Consider the following 20139-nt stretch of genomic DNA (forward strand, 5'->3'; position numbering starts at 1 on the left):
AGGGAACCAGCAGCTTCCTTCAGGGTGAAACGTCCTCCCTGCCCCGCTCTATTTCCTTGTATTATAATCAGTCTGAAGTTTCTGTTTTAAGGAATGAGCTGCTAACAAAATAAAGTAAACCCTCTGGATAGTGCTGTGTACCTGGACTCACATTCAGGTTCAGGTCCGGACTCAAGTCCAGAGGTTCAGGTTCAGGTCCGGACTTATAAGTCCGGACTTGTGTCAAGTTGTGTGAGTAACTAAAGTGAACTTATTGTGAGCTAATTATCAATTGAAAATAAACTCATAATCAACTCAAATTCAAACTCGTCAGGTTTATTGTGCCCCCTTCCAACTTGTGTCTACACCATGTCTTTTCTAGAACTCTACATGTGTTACTAACTACACAACACAACTACATACATAGTGATGTACATACAAGACTCAATATGCAAGAGTACAAGTCTATGTGTTCTTGTTCAAGAACAACAGCATATTGACATTGTCTGGGTGAAGTGCTGCTCTTTCGGCAGACACTATATCACCATACATACAAAGGAGTTAGCTTAGCAACACTACCAAATATGGCAACCAGCATCCCACGCTTTCAGTGTCCACTATGTCTAAGCCAGCTTCCCTTGACGTCACACAGATCTCGCGAGCAGTTGCGATATTTTGCGAGACTTCGTGAGTTCAGTAATGGCCGCCATATCAGAAGCCAAAACAATGTTTTTCATCTTTTCTCAGCGCAAATTTCTCGATCTATGGAAGGTTTTAGATGGTTTAGAACAAAAAGGAGAATATACGTAAGTACCGGTTCCCGACGTTCCGGTTTTAACCGGACTTGAACCGAAACTTTTTACAAGTCCAGTACCGTTTCGGCGTACCGGTACGCAGCACTACCTCTGGAGACCTGTGATGATTTTTTCTAAAAGCATTCTCAAGTATCAAGCATCATTTCCCTCCATTGGATTGACTTTACCAACTGAACCTATGAGGCGATATACCTCTAGTGAGCGGCCCAGCCCTTCGTATGTTTTTCTGTATGAGGCCATCGGTGAAACAAAAGTTTGGACACCCCTGGCCCAGATTAGGCTGAGCAGAGTCTGGAGGAAATATTTAAAAAGTAATGGGATTACTCACGACGACGGGCTTGGTCACCATGCGGCGCAGAGTTCCTATCCGCACGCTGCGACACTCCAGGATGAGGCTGTCACATGTATCAGGAGAGAGTTTGGGTTTCTTCGTCCTCGGGGAAGACTGCTCAGGGGGTTGGTTCCCAAACTGCAACAAAAAATAATTAAATGTAAACATTAGAGAGGGGGGGGGGGGGGTGTGTGTGTGTTAATTTTGTCTACCTTTTTTTACACGACTAAGACGAGACGAGCTGAAAATAGATACTTGATAATAAAAACTATGAAGAAATGTATATTTAGTTTCGTTGACGAGACGGGACTAAGGTGTTAATGGTGGACTAACGGACATTCAAAATGCAGGGTATTTCCCCCAAGTGTCCGTCTTGTCTGTCAAAATGCATCTTACGTTTCTAACTTGCAATATCATTATTTCCGCTCTCTTCACTACAGAAGAGCGATCTCCCTGTGTCTGGTCTGTGTGCGGGGGGCGGGGCCTCTCTGTCTCTCTGTTTCTCTCTCTCTCTCTCTCTGTGTGTGCGGGGGGGCGGGGCCTCACTCTGTCTCTCTGTGTGCGGGGGGCGGGGCCTCACTCTGTCTCTCTTTGTGCGGGGGGCCGGCCTCTCTGTCTCTCTGTTTCTCTTTCTCTCTGTGTGGGGGGGGCCGGGCCTCACTCTTTCTCTGTGTGCAGGGGGCGGGGCCTCACTCTCTCTGTTTCTCTCTCTCTCTGTGTGCGGGGGGCCGGGCCTCACTCTTTCTCTGTGTGCAGGGGGCGGGGCCTCACTCTCTCTGTTTCTCTCTCTCTCTGTGTGCAGGGGGCCGGGCCTCACTCTTTCTCTGTGTGCAGGGGGCGGGGCCTCACTCTCTCTGTTTCTCTCTCTCTCTGTGTGCGGGGGGCCGGGCCTCACTCTTTCTCTGTGTGCAGGGGGCGGGGCCTCACTCTCTCTGTTTCTCTCTCTCTCTGTGTGCGGGGGGCCGGCCCTCACTCTGTCTCCCTGTGTGTCGTCTGTGTGCGGGGGGCGGGGCCTCACTCTCTCTCTGTGTGCCGAAGGCGGGGCCTCTCTTGCTCTTTATCTCTCTCTGTGTGCGGGAGGTGGGGCCTCACGCTCTCTCTGTGTGCGGAAGGCGGGGCCTCACTCTCTCTCTGTGTGCGGAAGGCGGGGCCTCTCTCGCTCTTTATCTCTCTCTGTGTGCGGGAGGCGGGGCCTCACTCTCGCTCTGTGTGTGGGAGGCGGGGCCTCACTCTCTCTCTGTGTGCGGGGGGCGGGGCCTCACAGACACGCTGCAGCGGCATGCACACAGATTTTTAAGAGCAGTAGTACCGTTAAAAACCTTAACGATACCCGTCCCTAGATATTACACAACTAAAGTGTTAAGAGAGTGAAATGTTGCTTTACGAATTTCAACACTTGCCTAACTGAATTAGTTTAAAGAGAGGAAACATTTTGACTAAAAGTTGAATAAAATGTAATGATTTTTCATCGACTAAAACGTTTTGAGTTGTCGTCGACTAAAACTAGCCAAAAACTATGAAGGATAAAAAGGACTAAAATGTGACTAAAACTAATAACGATAAATTAAATAAATACTTTGTTTCTAATTATTATTTTATATACATGTATATATAACAATCATTTAAGTAATAAATAAATAAATTCATAAAAATAAATGACTTTCAGTAAGAATAAAAGAACACTTACATTTCTTATATTTAAATTAGATAAATTATATTTAAATCCCGAGCTTCCTAATCTCTCCGCTCCTCACCTGGTCTTTCATCCGGGATCTTCTCGGTATCGTGATCTTCATGTTGACGTCTTCAAAAAAGTCGCCGTTGATTTCCTCCTCCTCTCCGGCACTTTTCACCGCCGCCTCCACTCGACCACCAGAGGGCGCCGGAGAGGAGTGGGCGGAGTCAGCGGGGCGAGGAGAAACGCTGTCCAATCGGCTCACACTTCCTGTACTGGCATTATCAGCCTCCTCCTCTTCATCACTGGACAGAACAACTGTGGAGGAAAGAGCACTCTTTAAAGTAGAGACACTACATACTGATATACACCTGAACATCAGCAGGAGAGGACTCTTTAAAGTAGAGACACTACATACTGATATACACCTGAACATCAGCAGGAGAGGACTCTTTAAAGTAGAGACACTACATACTGATATACACCTGAACATCAGCAAGAGAGGACTCTTTAAAGTAGAGACACTACATACTGATATACACCTGAACATCAGCTGGAGAGGACTCTTTAAAGTAGAGACACTACATACTGATATACACCTGAACATCAGCAGGAGAGGACTCTTTAAAGTAGAGACACTACATACTGATATACACCTGAACATCAGCAGGAGAGGACTCTTTAAAGTAGAGACACTACATACTGATATACACCTGAACATCAGCAGGAGAGGACTCTTTAAAGTAGAGACAGTACATACTGATATACACCTGAACATCAGCAGGAGAGGACTCTTTAAAGTAGAGACACTACATACTGATATACACCTGAATATCAGCAGGAGAGGACTCTTTAAAGTAGAGACAGTACATACTGATATACACCTGAACATCAACAGGAGAGGACTCTTTAAAATAGAGACACTACATACTGATATACACCTGAACATCAGCAGGAGAGGACTCTTTAAAGTAGAGACACTACATACTGATATACACCTGAACATCAGCAGGAGAGGACTCTTTAAAGTAGAGACACTACATACTGATATACACCTGAACATCAGCAGGAGAGGACTCTTTAAAGTAGAGACACTACATACTGATATACACCTGAACATCAGCAGGAGAGGACTCTTTAAAGTAGAGACACTACATACTGATATACACCTGAACATCAGCAGGAGAGGACTCTTTAAAGTAGAGACACTACATACTGATATACACCTGAACATCACCACTTCTTTAAAACTCACTGGGGTCGTTGAGTTCGTGCCGATGTGCCGCCGCCGCCCTCTTCCCTTTGGGAGGGTTTCTGGCTCCCTGGTACCCCGAGCCCCCGGCTGAGAGACCGTTACTGTTGCTCAGAGGCAGCAGCGATCCTCTGGAGCCCCTCAGGGTGGAGGCGGGTCTGTAGAAGCTCTGCTGTAAGCTGATTGGTCCAGGGGAGGACCTGAGGGGGGGTCGCGGGGTCACGGAGGAAAGCAGCGCCGCTCCACTGCCACAGGTCACACACATGCTGACGTCCTCACTGGGCTTTTTACACTTCATGCACACCGTGTGGTACACCGTGGGGGAAAGAAGCTGCAGGGGGGGCTTGGACTAGAGGGGGATTCAAACACATTAGATAGATGGAAGAAATATAAATATTGTTTTCTTGCATCACTTTAAAATGTTACGGGAAAATCAGCATTTTCCCGCTTGGCGCTGACGCTTTGTTTTCACCGGAAAGTGGGCTTAATTTTACCAGGAAGTGCCGTAGCGTTGCTCTCATCTATAGGTGTTTAGCAGAGGGGTTTCTGGGTAATGTAGTCCTTACCTCGGCTGCTTTGACCGGCGAGGGGAAGGAGCGGAAATCGAGTGGTTTCCTCTTCTGCTGCAGAGCTCGTCGCTTCACACACAGCTGGTCCTCGTCTGAAAGGAGGAACAACACAACGATTAGGAGGTTCACACACACACACACACACACACACACACACACACACACACACACACACACACACACACACACACACACACACACACACACACACACACACACACACACACACACACACACACACACACACACACACACACACACACACACACACACACACACGAGTTTGATTGTACCTGCGATCTCTGGACAGGTGAGCACGATGCTGTCCACTTCGACCCCCTGCGGTGAGGTGGAGAAGTCGTTTCTGCAGGAGACAATAGAGGAGACGGTCAGAGAAACTTCTGTGTGAACATGGTGTTGTACAAACAAGTAATCAGAATTAAAACCAGGACGTTGGCTCGATGCAAGATGATGGGGAAAGCGTCACTTCCAGGAGCTTTCAAGATGTTTGAATTATTGAATATATTGTTTATTGATATCATTTACATGTCTGTTCATTTCTTTGATTATCGTGCATGCCTTGAAGAAGACATGCTGCATCTCCAGGGGTTTATACTCAAATTAGACATTTTAATAAATAGGAAAAATATGCACAAGCCTTCGTGGAATTAAACGGAGTAAGACTTGACATCTCTCAAAAGAAATGTGGGCTTCAGGGTCAGAAAACATGGAGATAAAGCCAAAGAGATGTAATGAGCTTCAGAAAAACACTTTGACGGCAGTGGAGGAAGCTCCTGGCTCTACGTACTCTCTCTATAGCAGCAGTGGAGGAAGCTCCTGGCTCTACGTACTCTCTCTATAGCAGCAGTGGAGGAAGCTCCTGGCTCTACGTACTCTCTCTATAGCAGCAGTGGAGGAAGCTCCTGGCTCTACGTACTCTCTCTATAGCAGCAGTGGAGGAAGCTCCTGGCTCTACGTACTCTCTCTATAGCAGCAGTGGAAGAAGCTCCTGGCTCTACGTACTCTCTCTATAGCAGCAGTGGAGGAAGCTCCTGGCTCTACGTACTCTCTCTATAGCAGCAGTGGAGGAAGCTCCTGGCTCTACGTACTCTCTCTATAGCAGCAGTGGAGGAAGCTCCTGGCTCTACGTACTCTCTCTATAGCAGCAGTGGAGGAAGCTCCTGGCTCTACGTACTCTCTCTATAGCAGCAGTGGAGGAAGCTCCTGGCCCTACGTACTCTCTCTATAGCAGCAGTGGAAGAAGCTCCTGGCTCTACGTACTCTCTCTATAGCAGCAGTGGAAGAAGCTCCTGGCTCTACGTACTCTCTCTATAGCAGCAGTGGAGGAAGCTCCTGGCTCTACGTACACTCTCTATAGCAGCAGTGGAGGAAGCTCCTGGCTCTACGTACTCTCTCTAGAGCAGCAGTGGAGGAAGCTCCTGGCTCTACGTACACTCTCTATAGCAGCAGTGGAGGAAGCTCCTGGCTCTACGTACTCTCTCTATAGCAGCAGTGGAGGAAGCTCCTGGCTCTACGTACTCTCTCTATAGCAGCAGTGGAGGAAGCTCCTGGCTCTACGTACTCTCTCTATAGCAGCAGTGGAGGAAGCTCCTGGCTCTACGTACTCTCTCTATAGCAGCAGTGGAGGAAGCTCCTGGCTCTACGTACTCTCTCTATAGCAGCAGTGGAGGAAGCTCCTGGCTCTACGTACTCTCTCTATAGCAGCAGTGGAGGAAGCTCCTGGCTCTACGTACTCTCTCTATAGCAGCAGTGGAGGAAGCTCCTGGCTCTACGTACTCTCTCTATAGCAGCAGTGGAGGAAGCTCCTGGCTCTACGTACTCTCTCTATAGCAGCAGTGGAAGAAGCTCCTTGCTCTACGTACTCTCTCTATAGCAGCAGTGGAGGAAGCTCCTGGCTCTACGTACTCTCTCTATAGCAGCAGTGGAGGAAGCTCCTGGCTCTACGTACTCTCTCTATAGCAGCAGTGGAGGAAGCTCCTGGCTCTACGTACACTCTAAACCAGGGGTGCCCATTACGTCGATCGCAAAGGTAGTGTGGGTAGATTGCATGGCATTTTTTTTTAAAGTTAGCCTATCATCCATCCTTCCTGTGGCATTTGCCACTCGATTGACGTGCAGGTCAGCCACCCTGAGTTGTATTGTGCCATACGGGTTCATGCAGTTATGAGGGGGCCTCCCCTCCTCATCTGAAGCGCAAATACGGCACACTATTGTGCCCTTAAGCGGCGCAATAGTGTTAGCGCGCCACAGTTAATTCGCTGTTTACTCCACTAGCACCCCGCCTCGCGCTCGCGACGCAGATTGGGCAGGGGCGGCCCTGTAGGTAGATCTTTTGGGCGTGGTCATTTTAAAAGTAGCTCCCAAGCTGAAAGGTGTGGGCCCCCCTGCTCTAAACGGTGGTGTTTCAACTGCATGCTTCCTTTGTGGAGTTCTGTCACAGTCATGAGTGAGCTGCATGTTACAGAAGAAAAGCCTTATCGTGAAAGGAAAGGAAACCACACGTTAACAGAAGGTCTTACGGTGTATCTGCAGGGACAAACAGCTCAGGACATATATGATGTTTAGGGGACAAAGGGGGGGAAATGAGTCTAAAGATATACTCCGAGTACGAGAGTCTTACCTTTCCTTTAAATCAAGGCTGCGTGAAAATAAATCAAGAATAGAGATGTCTCAATAATTCATATTATTAAAGTCTACCATTCACTTAAAGATGTGAGAGACATAAGGACATACTGTGTGATGAGAGAGACATAAGGACATACTGTGTGATGAGAGACATAAGGACATACTGTGTGATGAGAGAGACATGAGGACATACTGTGTGATGAGAGAGACATGAGGACATACTGTGTGATGAGAGAGACATAAGGACATACTGTGTGATGAGAGACATAAGGACATACTGTGTGATGAGAGACATAAGGACATACTGTGTGATGAGAGAGACATGAGGACATACTGTGTGATGAGAGAGACATAAGGACATACTGTGTGATGAGAGAGACATGAGGACATACTGTGTGATGAGAGAGACATAAGGACATACTGTGTGATGTGAGAGACATAAGGACATACTGTGTGATGAGAGAGACATAAGGACATACTGTGTGATGAGAGACATGAGGACATACTGTGTGATGAGAGAGACATGAGGACATACTGTGTGATGAGAGAGACATAAGGACATACTGTGTGATGAGAGAGACATAAGGACATACTGTGTGATGAGAGACATGACATACTGTGTGATGAGAGAGACATAAGGACATACTGTGTGATGAGAGAGACATAAGGACATACTGTGTGATGTGAGAGACATAAGGACATACTGTGTGATGAGAGAGACATAAGGACATACTGTGTGATGTGAGAGACATAAGGACATACTGTGTGATGAGAGAGACATAAGGACATACTGTGTGATGAGAGACATAAGGACATACTGTGTGATGAGAGACATGAGGACATACTGTGTGATGAGAGAGACATGAGGACATACTGTGTGATGAGAGAGACATAAGGACATACTGTGTGATGAGAGAGACATGAGGACATACTGTGTGATGAGAGAGACATAAGGACATACTGTGTGATGAGAGAGACATGAGGACATACTGTGTGATGAGAGAGACATAAGGACATACTGTGTGATGAGAGAGACATAAGGACATACTGTGTGATGAGAGACATAAGGACATACTGTGTGATGAGAGAGACATAAGGACATACTGTGTGATGAGAGACATAAGGACATACTGTGTGATGAGAGACATAAGGACATACTGTGTGATGAGAGAGACATAAGGACATACTGTGTGATGAGAGAGACATGAGGACATACTGTGTGATGAGAGAGACATGAGGACATACTGTGTGATGAGAGAGACATAAGGACATACTGTGTGATGAGAGAGACATGAGGACATACTGTGTGATGAGAGAGACATGAGGACATACTGTGTGATGAGAGAGACATGAGGACATACTGTGTGATGAGAGAGACATAAGGACATACTGTGTGATGAGAGAGACATGAGGACATACTGTGTGATGAGAGACATGAGGACATACTGTGTGATGAGAGAGACATAAGGACATACTGTGTGATGAGAGACATAAGGACATACTGTGTGATGAGAGAGACATAAGGACATACTGTGTGATGAGAGAGACATGAGGACATACTGTGTGATGAGAGACATGAGGACATACTGTGTGATGAGAGAGACATGAGGACATACTGTGTGATGAGAGAGACATAAGGACATACTGTGTGATGAGAGACATAAGGACATACTGTGTGATGAGAGAGACATAAGGACATACTGTGTGATGAGAGACATAAGGACATACTGTGTGATGAGAGACATAAGGACATACTGTGTGATGAGAGACATAAGGACATACTGTGTGATGAGAGAGACATAAGGACATACTGTGTGATGAGACATAAGGACATACTGTGTGATGAGAGAGACATAATGACATACTGTGTGATGAGAGACATAAGGACATACTGTGTGATGAGAGAGACATAAGGACATACTGTGTGATGAGAGAGACATAAGGACATACTGTGTGATGAGAGACATGAGGACATACTGTGTGATGAGACATAAGGACATACTGTGTGATGAGAGAGACATAAGGACGTACTGTGTGATGAGAGAGACATAAGGACATACTGTGTGATGAGAGAGACATAAGGACATACTGTGTGATGAGAGAGACATAAGGACATACTGTGTGATGAGAGACATAAGGACATACTGTGTGATGAGAGACATAAGGACATACTGTGTGATGAGAGAGACATAAGGACATACTGTGTGATGAGAGACATAAGGACATACTGTGTGATGAGAGAGACATAAGGACATACTGTGTGATGAGAGAGACATAAGGACATACTGTGTGATGAGAGACATAAGGACATACTGTGTGATGAGAGAGACATAAGGACATACTGTGTGATGACAGACATAAGGACATACTGTGTGATGAGAGAGACATAAGGACATACTGTGTGATGAGAGACATAAGGACATACTGTGTGATGAGAGAGACATAAGGACATACTGTGTGATGAGAGAGACATAAGGACATACTGTGTGATGAGAGACATGAGGACATACTGTGTGATGAGAGAGACATAAGGACATACTGTGTGATGAGAGAGACATAAGGACGTATATACTGTGTGATGAGAGACATAAGGACATACTGTGTGATGAGAGACATAAGGACATACTGTGTGATGAGAGAGACATAAGGACATACTGTGTGATGAGAGAGACATAAGGACATACTGTGTGATGAGAGAGACATAAGGACATACTGTGTGATGAGAGAGACATAAGGACATACTGTGTGATGAGAGACATGAGGACATACTGTGTGATGAGAGAGACATAAGGACATACTGTGTGATGAGAGACATAAGGACATACTGTGTGATGAGAGAGACATAAGGACATACTGTGTGATGACAGACATAAGGACATACTGTGTGATGAGAGAGACATAAGGACATACTGTGTGATGAGAGACATAAGGACATACTGTGTGATGAGAGAGACATAAGGACATACTGTGTGATGAGAGACATAAGGACATACTGTGTGATGAGAGAGACATAAGGACATACTGTGTGATGAGAGAGACATAAGGACATACTGTGTGATGAGAGACATAAGGACATACTGTGTGATGAGAGAGACATAAGGACATACTGTGTGATGACAGACATAAGGACATACTGTGTGATGAGAGAGACATAAGGACATACTGTGTGATGAGAGACATAAGGACATACTGTGTGATGAGAGAGACATAAGGACATACTGTGTGATGAGAGAGACATAAGGACATACTGTGTGATGAGAGACATGAGGACATACTGTGTGATGAGAGAGACATAAGGACATACTGTGTGATGAGAGAGACATAAGGACGTATATACTGTGTGATGAGAGACATAAGGACATACTGTGTGATGAGAGAGACATAAGGACATACTGTGTGATGAGAGACATAAGGACATACTGTGTGATGAGAGAGACATAAGGACATACTGTGTGATGACAGACATAAGGACATACTGTGTGATGACAGACATAAGGACATACTGTGTGATGAGAGACATAAGGACATACTGTGTGATGAGAGAGACATAAGGACATACTGTGTGATGAGAGACATAAGGACATACTGTGTGATGAGAGAGACATAAGGACATACTGTGTGATGAGAGAGACATAAGGACATACTGTGTGATGAGAGACATAAGGACATACTGTGTGATGAGAGAGACATAAGGACATACTGTGTGATGACAGACATAAGGACATACTGTGTGATGAGAGAGACATAAGGACATACTGTGTGATGAGAGACATAAGGACATACTGTGTGATGAGAGAGACATAAGGACATACTGTGTGATGAGAGAGACATAAGGACATACTGTGTGATGTGAGAGACATAAGGACATACTGTGTGATGAGAGACATAAGGACATACTGTGTGATGAGAGACATAAGGACATACTGTGTGATGAGAGAGACATAAGGACATACTGTGTGATGAGAGAGACATAAGGACATACTGTGTGATGAGAGAGACATAAGGACATACTGTGTGATGAGAGAGACATAAGGACATACTGTGTGATGAGAGACATAAGGACATACTGTGTGATGAGAGACATAAGGACATACTGTGTGATGAGAGACATGAGGACATACTGTGTGATGAGAGAGACATAAGGACATACTGTGTGATGAGAGAGACATAAGGACATACTGTGTGATGAGAGAGACATAAGGACATACTGTGTGATGAGAGAGACATAAGGACATACTGTGTGATGAGAGAGACATAAGGACATACTGTGTGATGAGAGACATAAGGACATACTGTGTGATGAGAGAGACATAAGGACATACTGTGTGATGAGAGACATAAGGACATACTGTGTGATGAGAGAGACATAAGGACATACTGTGTGATGAGAGAGACATAAGGACATACTGTGTGATGAGAGACATAAGGACATACTGTGTGATGAGAGAGACATAAGGACATACTGTGTGATGAGAGAGACATAAGGACATACTGTGTGATGAGAGAGACATAAGGACATACTGTGTGATGAGAGACATAAGGACATACTGTGTGATGAGAGAGACATAAGGACATACTGTGTGATGAGAGAGACATAAGGACATACTGTGTGATGAGAGAGACATAAGGACATACTGTGTGATGAGAGAGACATAAGGACGTATGAGAGGACTCACCTCTGGCCTGGTCTCCGTCCCCCAGAGGGCATCTGGGCGTGCTGGAAGTGTCTCCCCTGCAGAACGATGCCCTGCGGGCAGTAGCTTGTTCTGTTGGGGCTCGAAGAGGACGTCTCTTCAGGGACATCGCTGAAGGAGAGGAGAACATGGAGGACAACATGAAGAGAGGACGTCTCTGAAGGAGAGGAGAACATGGAGGACAACATGAAGAGAGGACGTCTCTGAAGGAGAGGAGAACATGGAGGACAACATGAAGAGAGGACGTCTCTGAAGGAGAGAACAACATGAAGAGAGGACGTCTCTAACGTGAGAGGATGTCTCTGAAGGAGAGGAGAACATGGAGGACATGGAGAACATGGAGGACATGGAAGACATGGAGGGGAACATGGAGGGGGACATGGAGAACATGGAGGACATGGAGGAGAACATGGAGGAGAACATGGAGGAGGACATGGAGGGGAACATGGAGGACATGGAGGGGAACATGGAGGAGAACATGGAGGAGGACATGGAGGAGGACATGGAGGAGGACATGGAGAACATGGAGGAGAACATGGAGAACATGGAGGGGAACATGGAGGACATGGAGGGGAACATGGAGGACATGGAGGGGAACATGGAGGAGAACATGGAGGAGAACATGGAGAACATGGAGGGGAACATGGAGGACATGGAGGGGAACATGGAGGAGAACATGGAGGGGAACATGGAGGGGAACATGGAGGAGAACATGGAGGGGAACATGGAGGGGAACATGGAGGAGAACATGGAGGGGAACATGGAGAACATGGAGGAGAACATGGAGGAGAACATGGAGGGGAACATGGAGGGGAACATGGAGAACATGGAGGGGAACATGGAGAACATGGAGAACATGGAGGGGAACATGGAGGAGAACATGGAGAACATGGAGGGGAACATGGAGAACATGGAAAACATGGAGAACATGGAGGAGAACATGGAGAACATGGAGAACATGGAGGGGAACATGGAGAACATGGAGAACATGGAGGGGAACATGGAGAACATGGAGGGGAACATGGAGAACATGGAAAACATGGAGAACATGGAGGAGAACATGGAGGAGAACATGGAGAACATGGAGAACATGGAGGGGAACATGGAGAACATGGAGGGGAACATGGAGAACATGGAGGGGAACATGGAGAACATGGAGGACATGGAGGAGAACATGGAGAACATGGAGGGGAACATGGAGGAGAACATGGAGAACATGGAGAACATGGAGGAGAACATGGAGGAGAACATGGAGAACATGGAGGGGAACATGGAGGGGAACATGGAGAACATGGAGGGGAACATGGAGAACATGGAGGGGAACATGGAGAACATGGAGAACGTGGAGGGGAACATGGGGAACATGGAGAACATGGAGGGGAACATGGAGAACATGGAGGGGAACATGGAGAACATGGAGAACGTGGAGGGGAACATGGAGAACATGGAGAACATGGAGGAGAACATGGAGGGGAACATGGAGGGGAACATGGAGGGGAACATGGAGAACATGGAGGGGAACATGGAGAACATGGAGGAGAACATGGAGGAGAACATGGAGAACATGGAGGAGAACATGGAGGGGAACATGGAGAACATGGAGGAGAACATGGAGGGGAACATAGAGAACATGGAGGGGAACATGGAGAACATGGAGGAGAACATGGAGGGGAACATGGAGAACATGGAGGAGAACATGGAGGGGAACATGGAGGAGAACATGGAGGGGAACATGGAGAACATGGAGGGGAACATGGAGAACATGGAGGAGAACATGGAGAACATGGAGGGGAACATGGAGAACATGGAGAACATGGAGATCATGGAGGGGAACATGGAGGGGAACATGGAGAACATGGAGGAGAACATGGAGGAGAACATGGAGGGGAACATAGAGAACATGGAGGGGAACATGGAGAACATGGAGGAGAACATGGAGGGGAACATGGAGAACATGGAGGAGAACATGGAGGAGAACATGGAGAACATGGAGGAGAACATGGAGGAGAACATGGAGAACATGGAGGGGAACATGGAGGGGAACATGGAGGGGAACATGGAGAACATGGAGGGGAACATGGAGAACATGGAGGGGAACATGGAGAACATGGAGGGGAACATGGAGAACATGGAGATCATGGAGGGGAACATGGAGGGGAACATGGAGAACATGGAGGAGAACATGGAGGAGAACATGGAGAACATGGAGGAGAACATGGAGGAGAACATGGAGGAGAACATGGAGGAGAACATGGAGGCGAACATGGAGAACATGGAGGAGAACATGGAGGGGAACATGGAGAACATGGAGGAGAACATGGAGGGGAACATGGAGAACATGGAGGAGAACATGGAGAACATGGAGGGGAACATGGAGGGGAACATGGAGAACATGGAGAACATGGAGGAGAACATGGAGGAGAACATGGAGGAGAACATGGAGGGGAACATGGAGAACATGGAGAACATGGAGGGGAACATGGAGAACATTGAGGGGAACATGGAGAACATGGAGGAGAACATGGAGAACATGGAGGGGAACATGGAGGAGAACATGGAGGAGAACATGGAGAACATGGAGAACATGGAGGAGAACATGGAGAACATGGAGGGGAACATGGAGGGGAACATGGAGAACATGGAGAACATGGAGGAGAACATGGAGGAGAACATGGAGGAGAACATGGAGAACATGGAGGGGAACATGGAGGGGAACATGGAGGGGAACATGGAGGGGAACATGGAGAACATGGAGAACATGGAGGAGAACATGGAGAATATGGAGGGGAACATGGAGAACATGGAGGGGAACATGGAGAACATGGAGAACATGGAGGGGAACATGGAGAACATGGAGGGGAACATGGAGAACATGGAGAACATGGAGGGGAACATGGAGAACATGGAGGGGAACATGGAGAACATGGAGGGGAACATGGAGAACATGGAGAACATGGAGGGGAACATGGAGAACATGGAGGGGAACATGGAGGGGAACATAGAGAACATGGAGAACATGGAGGGGAACATGGAGAACATGGAGAACAGGGAGGAGAACATGGAGAACATGGAGGGGAACATGGAGAACATGGAGAACATGGAGGGGAACATGGAGAACATGGAGGGGAACATGGAGAACATGGAGAACATGGAGGGGAACATGGAGAACATGGAGGGGAACATGGAGAACATGGAGGGGAACATGGAGAACATGGAGAACATGGAGGGGAACATGGAGAACATGGGGAACATGGAGAACATGGAGGAGAACATGGAGGGGAACATGGAGGGGAACATAGAGAACATGGAGAACATGGAGGGGAACATGGAGAACATGGAGAACAGGGAGGAGAACATGGAGAACATGGAGTGGAACATGGAGAACATGGAGGAGAACATGGAGGAGAACATGGAGAACATGGAGGAGAACATGGAGAACATGGAGGGGAACATGGAGAACATGGAGAACATGGAAGGGAACATGGAGAACATGGAGGGGAACATGGAGAACATGGAGAACATGGAGGGGAACATGGAGAACATGGAGAACATGGGGAACATGGAGGAGAACATGGAGGAGAACATGGAGAACATGGAGAACATGGAGGGGAACATGGAGAACATGGAGGGGAACATGGAGAACATGGAGAACATGGGGAACATGGAGGGGAACATGGAGAACATGGAGAACATGGAGGGGAACATGGAGAACATGGAGGGGAACATGGAGAACATGGAGAACATGGGGAACATGGAGGAGAACATGGAGGAGAACATGGAGAACATGGAGGGGAACATGGAGAACATGGAGGGGAACATGGAGGGGAACATGGAGAACATGGAGAACATGGAGGGGAACATGGAGAACATGGAGAACATGGAGGGGAACATGGAGGAGAACATGGATGAGAACATGGAGAACATGGAGAACATGGAGGGGAACATGGAGGAGAACATGGAGAACATGGAGGGGAACATGGAGAACATGGAGGGGAACATGGAGAACATGGAGAACATGGAGAACATGGAGGGGAACATGGAGAACATGGAGGGGAACATGGAGAACATGGAGGGGAACATGGAGAACATGGAGGGGAACATGGAGGGGAACATGGAGGAGAACATGGAGGAGAACATGGAGAACATGGAGGGGAACATGGAGAACATGGAGGGGAACATGGAGAACATGGAGAACATGGAGGGGAACATGGAGAACATGGAGAACATGGAGGGGAACATGGAGAACATGGAGAACATGGAGAACATGGAGGAGAACATGGAGAACATGGAGAACATGGAGGAGAACATGGAGAACATGGAGAACATGGAGGAGAACATGGAGAACATGGAGAGGAACATGGAGGGGAACATGGAGAACATGGAGGGGAACATGGAGGGGAACATGGAGGAGAACATGGAGAACATGGAGGAGAACATGGAGGAGAACGAGGAGAACATGGAGAACATGGAGAACATGGAGGGGAACATGGAGGAGAACATGGAGGGGAACATGGAGAACATGGAGGGGAACATGGAGAACATGGAGGGGAACATGGAGAACATGGAGGGGAACATGGAGGAGAACATGGAGGAGAACATGGAGGGGAACATGGAGAACATGGAGGGGAACATGGAGGGGAACATGGAGGAGAACATGGAGGAGAACATGGAGGGGAACATGGAGAACATGGAGGGGAACATGGAGAACATGGAGGGGAACATGGAGAACATGGAGGGGAACATGGAGAACATGGAGGGGAACATGGAGAACATGGAGAACATGGAGGGGAACATGGAGAACATGGAGAACATGGAGGGGAACATGGAGAACATGGAAAACATGGAGGGGAACATGGAGAACATGGAGAACATGGAGAACATGGAGGGGAACATGGAGAACATGGAGAACATGGAGGGGAACATGGAGAACATGGAGAACATGGAGGGGAACATGGAGAACATGGAAAACATGGAGGGGAACATGGAGAACATGGAGAACATGGAGGGGAACATGGAGAACATGGAAAACATGGAGAACATGGAGGGGAACATGGAGAACATGGAGGGGAACATGGAGAACATGGAGGGGAACATGGAGGGGAACATGGAGAACATGGAGAACATGGAGGGGAACATGGAGGAGAACATGGAGAACATGGAGGGGAACATGGAGAACATGGAGGGGAACATGGAGAACATGGAGAACATGGAGGGGAACATGGAGAACATGGAGAACATGGAGGGGAACATGGAGAACATGGAGAACATGGAGGGGAACATGGAGAACATGGAGAACATGGAGGGGAACATGGAGAACATGGAGAACATGGAGGAGAACATGGAGAACATGGAGGGGAACATGGGGAACATGGAGAACATGGAGAACATGGAGAACATGGAGGGGAACATGGAGAACATGGAGAACATGGAGGGGAACATGGAGAACATGGAGAACATGGAGGGGAACATGGAAAACATGGAGGGGAACATGGAAAACATGGAGGGGAACATGGAGAACATGGAAAACATGGAGGGGAACATGGAGAACATGGAGGGGAACATGGAGGGGAACATGGAGAACATGGGGAACATGGAGGGGAACATGGAGAACATGGGGAACATGGAGGGGAACATGGAGGGGAACATGGAGAACATGGAGAACATGGAGGGGAACATGGAGAACATGGGGAACATGGAGAGGAACATGGAGAACATGGGGAACATGGAGGGGAACATGGAGGGGAACATGGAGAACATGGAAAACATGGAGGGGAACATGGAGAACATGGAGGGGAACATGGAGGGGAACATGGAGAACATGGGGAACATGGAGGGGAACATGGAGAACATGGGGAACATGGAGGGGAACATGGAGGGGAACATGGAGGGGAACATGGAGAACATGGAGAACATGGAGGGGAACATGGAGAACATGGAGAGAGGAGTCCGTACGGGCCAACAGAACAGAGAACCTGCCATGCTGAGGGAAATGTGCACAAGTTGCTTTAAATAGCATTCATGATGATATGTTAGCATTACAGCTCACGCAGACAATAAGGGCTCGGACCATTTGGACCGCCTCGGAGGGGTTTTGGAGGAGGAGGAGGAGGAAGAAGAGGAGGAGGAGGAAGAGGAGGAAGAGGAGGAAGAAGAGGAGAGGAAGAGGAGGAGGAAGAGGAGGAGAGAAAGCCATGAAGAGAGAGCAGAGCTCCTGTTCTCCGGTCACACAGAACCTGGTGTCTATGTTCTGTACCCGAGGGTCTTGGGTCTGCTGAGGGGCCCGGTGAGGTTGTTGGTCCGGTTCTCAAACGTCCTCTGGTCTGGAGACGGGAGGCGCCTCAGGGACGGAGACTGAGGAGAAGCAGACCGACGCCAGAGGAGGTGAACAGAGGCTCATCATAGCATCTGAGCAAAGAGACTCCTTTAGCCACGTTCAAAGAGGAGTTACATCTGGCATATTCATGAAGCCCAAAAGGTTCTCTATCGTCACAACAACAACAACAACAATAACAACAACAAGTAGTAGAAGATCAAAATAATAAAAAGGATGAAGACACTTTTTTTTACTTTTTCAAAAACCCTATTTACAAACAAAACAATTATTTGTACTTAAATGAAGAGGAAGAAGAAGAAGAAGAAGAAGAAGAAGAAGAAGAAGAAGAAGAAGAAGAAGAAGAAGAAGAAGAAGAAGAAGAAGAAGAAGAAGAAGAAGAAGAAGAAGAACAACAACAACAAAAACAGATTGTAGTTATCATTTTAATAAATAAATAAAAACACTTCGTTTAGTTTCGGAAATTCTTTGTTGTGTGTTGCTGCCGGCCCGTCTCTCCCCCATTCTCATTGAGTATTTTACAAAGAGTGAAACAGCGCCCCTCTAGATGTTATGGTGAAACAGTAGATTGCACTCTCTGTTGCGAGAGGAGGCCAGCCGAAATGTGCTTCCCTTGGTGAAAAACAATGGAGGGATTGACCAATCAGATGAGGCTTACGTCATGCCCCTGCCAACCTGTGATTGGTCAGGGCCATGCCAAGGGAAGCCAGAGGCGGCTGGCTTCCCTTGCCTCACGATCCAATCAAATCGCATCAATTTAGTGGGGCAGTGACGCGTCCCAAAAAGCGGAAGTAAGCTGCGCTCGGTTTCCCTCGACAAAATAGCAATGCGATTTCTCCATAGGATTTTGGAAAATAGCTCGAAAAAAGGTCAGTGGAAAACGAACCTGTTAGGTAAATGCACGTTTTGTTCAGTTGGATAATATCCACATGTCTACCCTACTTTTATAATTTTCGAATCATAAATCTAATGGATAGAAGATAGATAGTGTCACTGCACCACTCTCACCGCCGTTAGAAAGTAGCAAGCAACTGAAGCAAGTGCAATTATGGAGGGTGGAGATTTGGAGTATTTAATCAAAAAATAATTGGACTAAACTTCCGCTGCAGCAGCAACAACAAATACAATCTGATGACAGGCCAATGCCCAAAGTGGAGCTGTGTACAGCGAGGAACAAAGGAGCGAACCGGACGTAAAACGTTAAAGGTCTCCTGATTTAGTTTGTGAATGAATGCTTATTAGAGTTTGGGCTGGAGAGTGCGTGCGGACCTGTCGGTCAGATAACAGGCGTGTGTAAGTCCTGCATTTGTATGATACACATGTGTGTAAAATGATACCGGGCGCTGTAATCACTCATCTGGTTACGTTATTACATTGACCACCACACCCCCCCCCCCCCCCCCCCCCAAAAGAAAGGACGTATTATTGGCTTCCCCTCACTTTTACCCACGCTACTGGTAGAAGAATAAAAACACGTTTTTTTTTACTTTTTCAAAAACCCTATTTACAAACACTTAAAATAAAGTTCTTACTTGTGGAAAAATATATTTACTAAAATGAAGAGGAAGAAGAACAATAACAACAACAAGTAGAAGAATAAAAAGGACGAAGACACTTTTTTTTACTACTTTCAAAAACCTTATTTACATATTTACAAATACCTCGAATAAATTGCTTAGTACCTAAATGAAGAGGAGAACAACAACAACAACAACAACAACAGGAGTGTACCTTGGTCTCCTCGGGCTGCTGTCGGTTCATCTCCTCGATGCTCACCGCGCCCGAACTGACAGGAAACAGATATTTATTTATGTCAGACGTGTGTTTATAATAATACTTCAGAGTTA

The 20139-nt window shown here is 47.0% G+C and overlaps 1 protein-coding gene across 2 annotated transcripts in view; it reads right to left on the reverse strand.

Annotated features, from left to right (window-relative positions):
• Positions 1-20139, reverse strand: part of senp6a (SUMO specific peptidase 6a) — a 47334-nt gene that overhangs the window by 20383 nt on the left and 6812 nt on the right. Inside the window, exons 3-11 of one of the 2 annotated variants that reach the window (XM_079646687.1) lie at positions 20024-20078; positions 18215-18312; positions 11944-12072; positions 7263-7280; positions 4915-4985; positions 4619-4713; positions 4056-4401; positions 2880-3118; positions 1123-1263 (exon numbers count right to left, since the gene is read on the reverse strand). In XM_079646687.1, coding sequence (XP_079502813.1) covers positions 1123-1263; positions 2880-3118; positions 4056-4401; positions 4619-4713; positions 4915-4985; positions 7263-7280; positions 11944-12072; positions 18215-18312; positions 20024-20078 — 1192 coding nt within the window. The remainder of the gene's footprint in view (positions 1-1122; positions 1264-2879; positions 3119-4055; positions 4402-4618; positions 4714-4914; positions 4986-7262; positions 7281-11943; positions 12073-18214; positions 18313-20023; positions 20079-20139) is intronic. The other variant, XM_079646688.1, reaches the window with a different exon arrangement.

This window comes from Notothenia rossii (genome assembly GCF_949606895.1).
Source record: "Notothenia rossii genome assembly, chromosome: 8".
Lineage (NCBI taxonomy): Eukaryota > Metazoa > Chordata > Actinopteri > Perciformes > Nototheniidae > Notothenia > Notothenia rossii.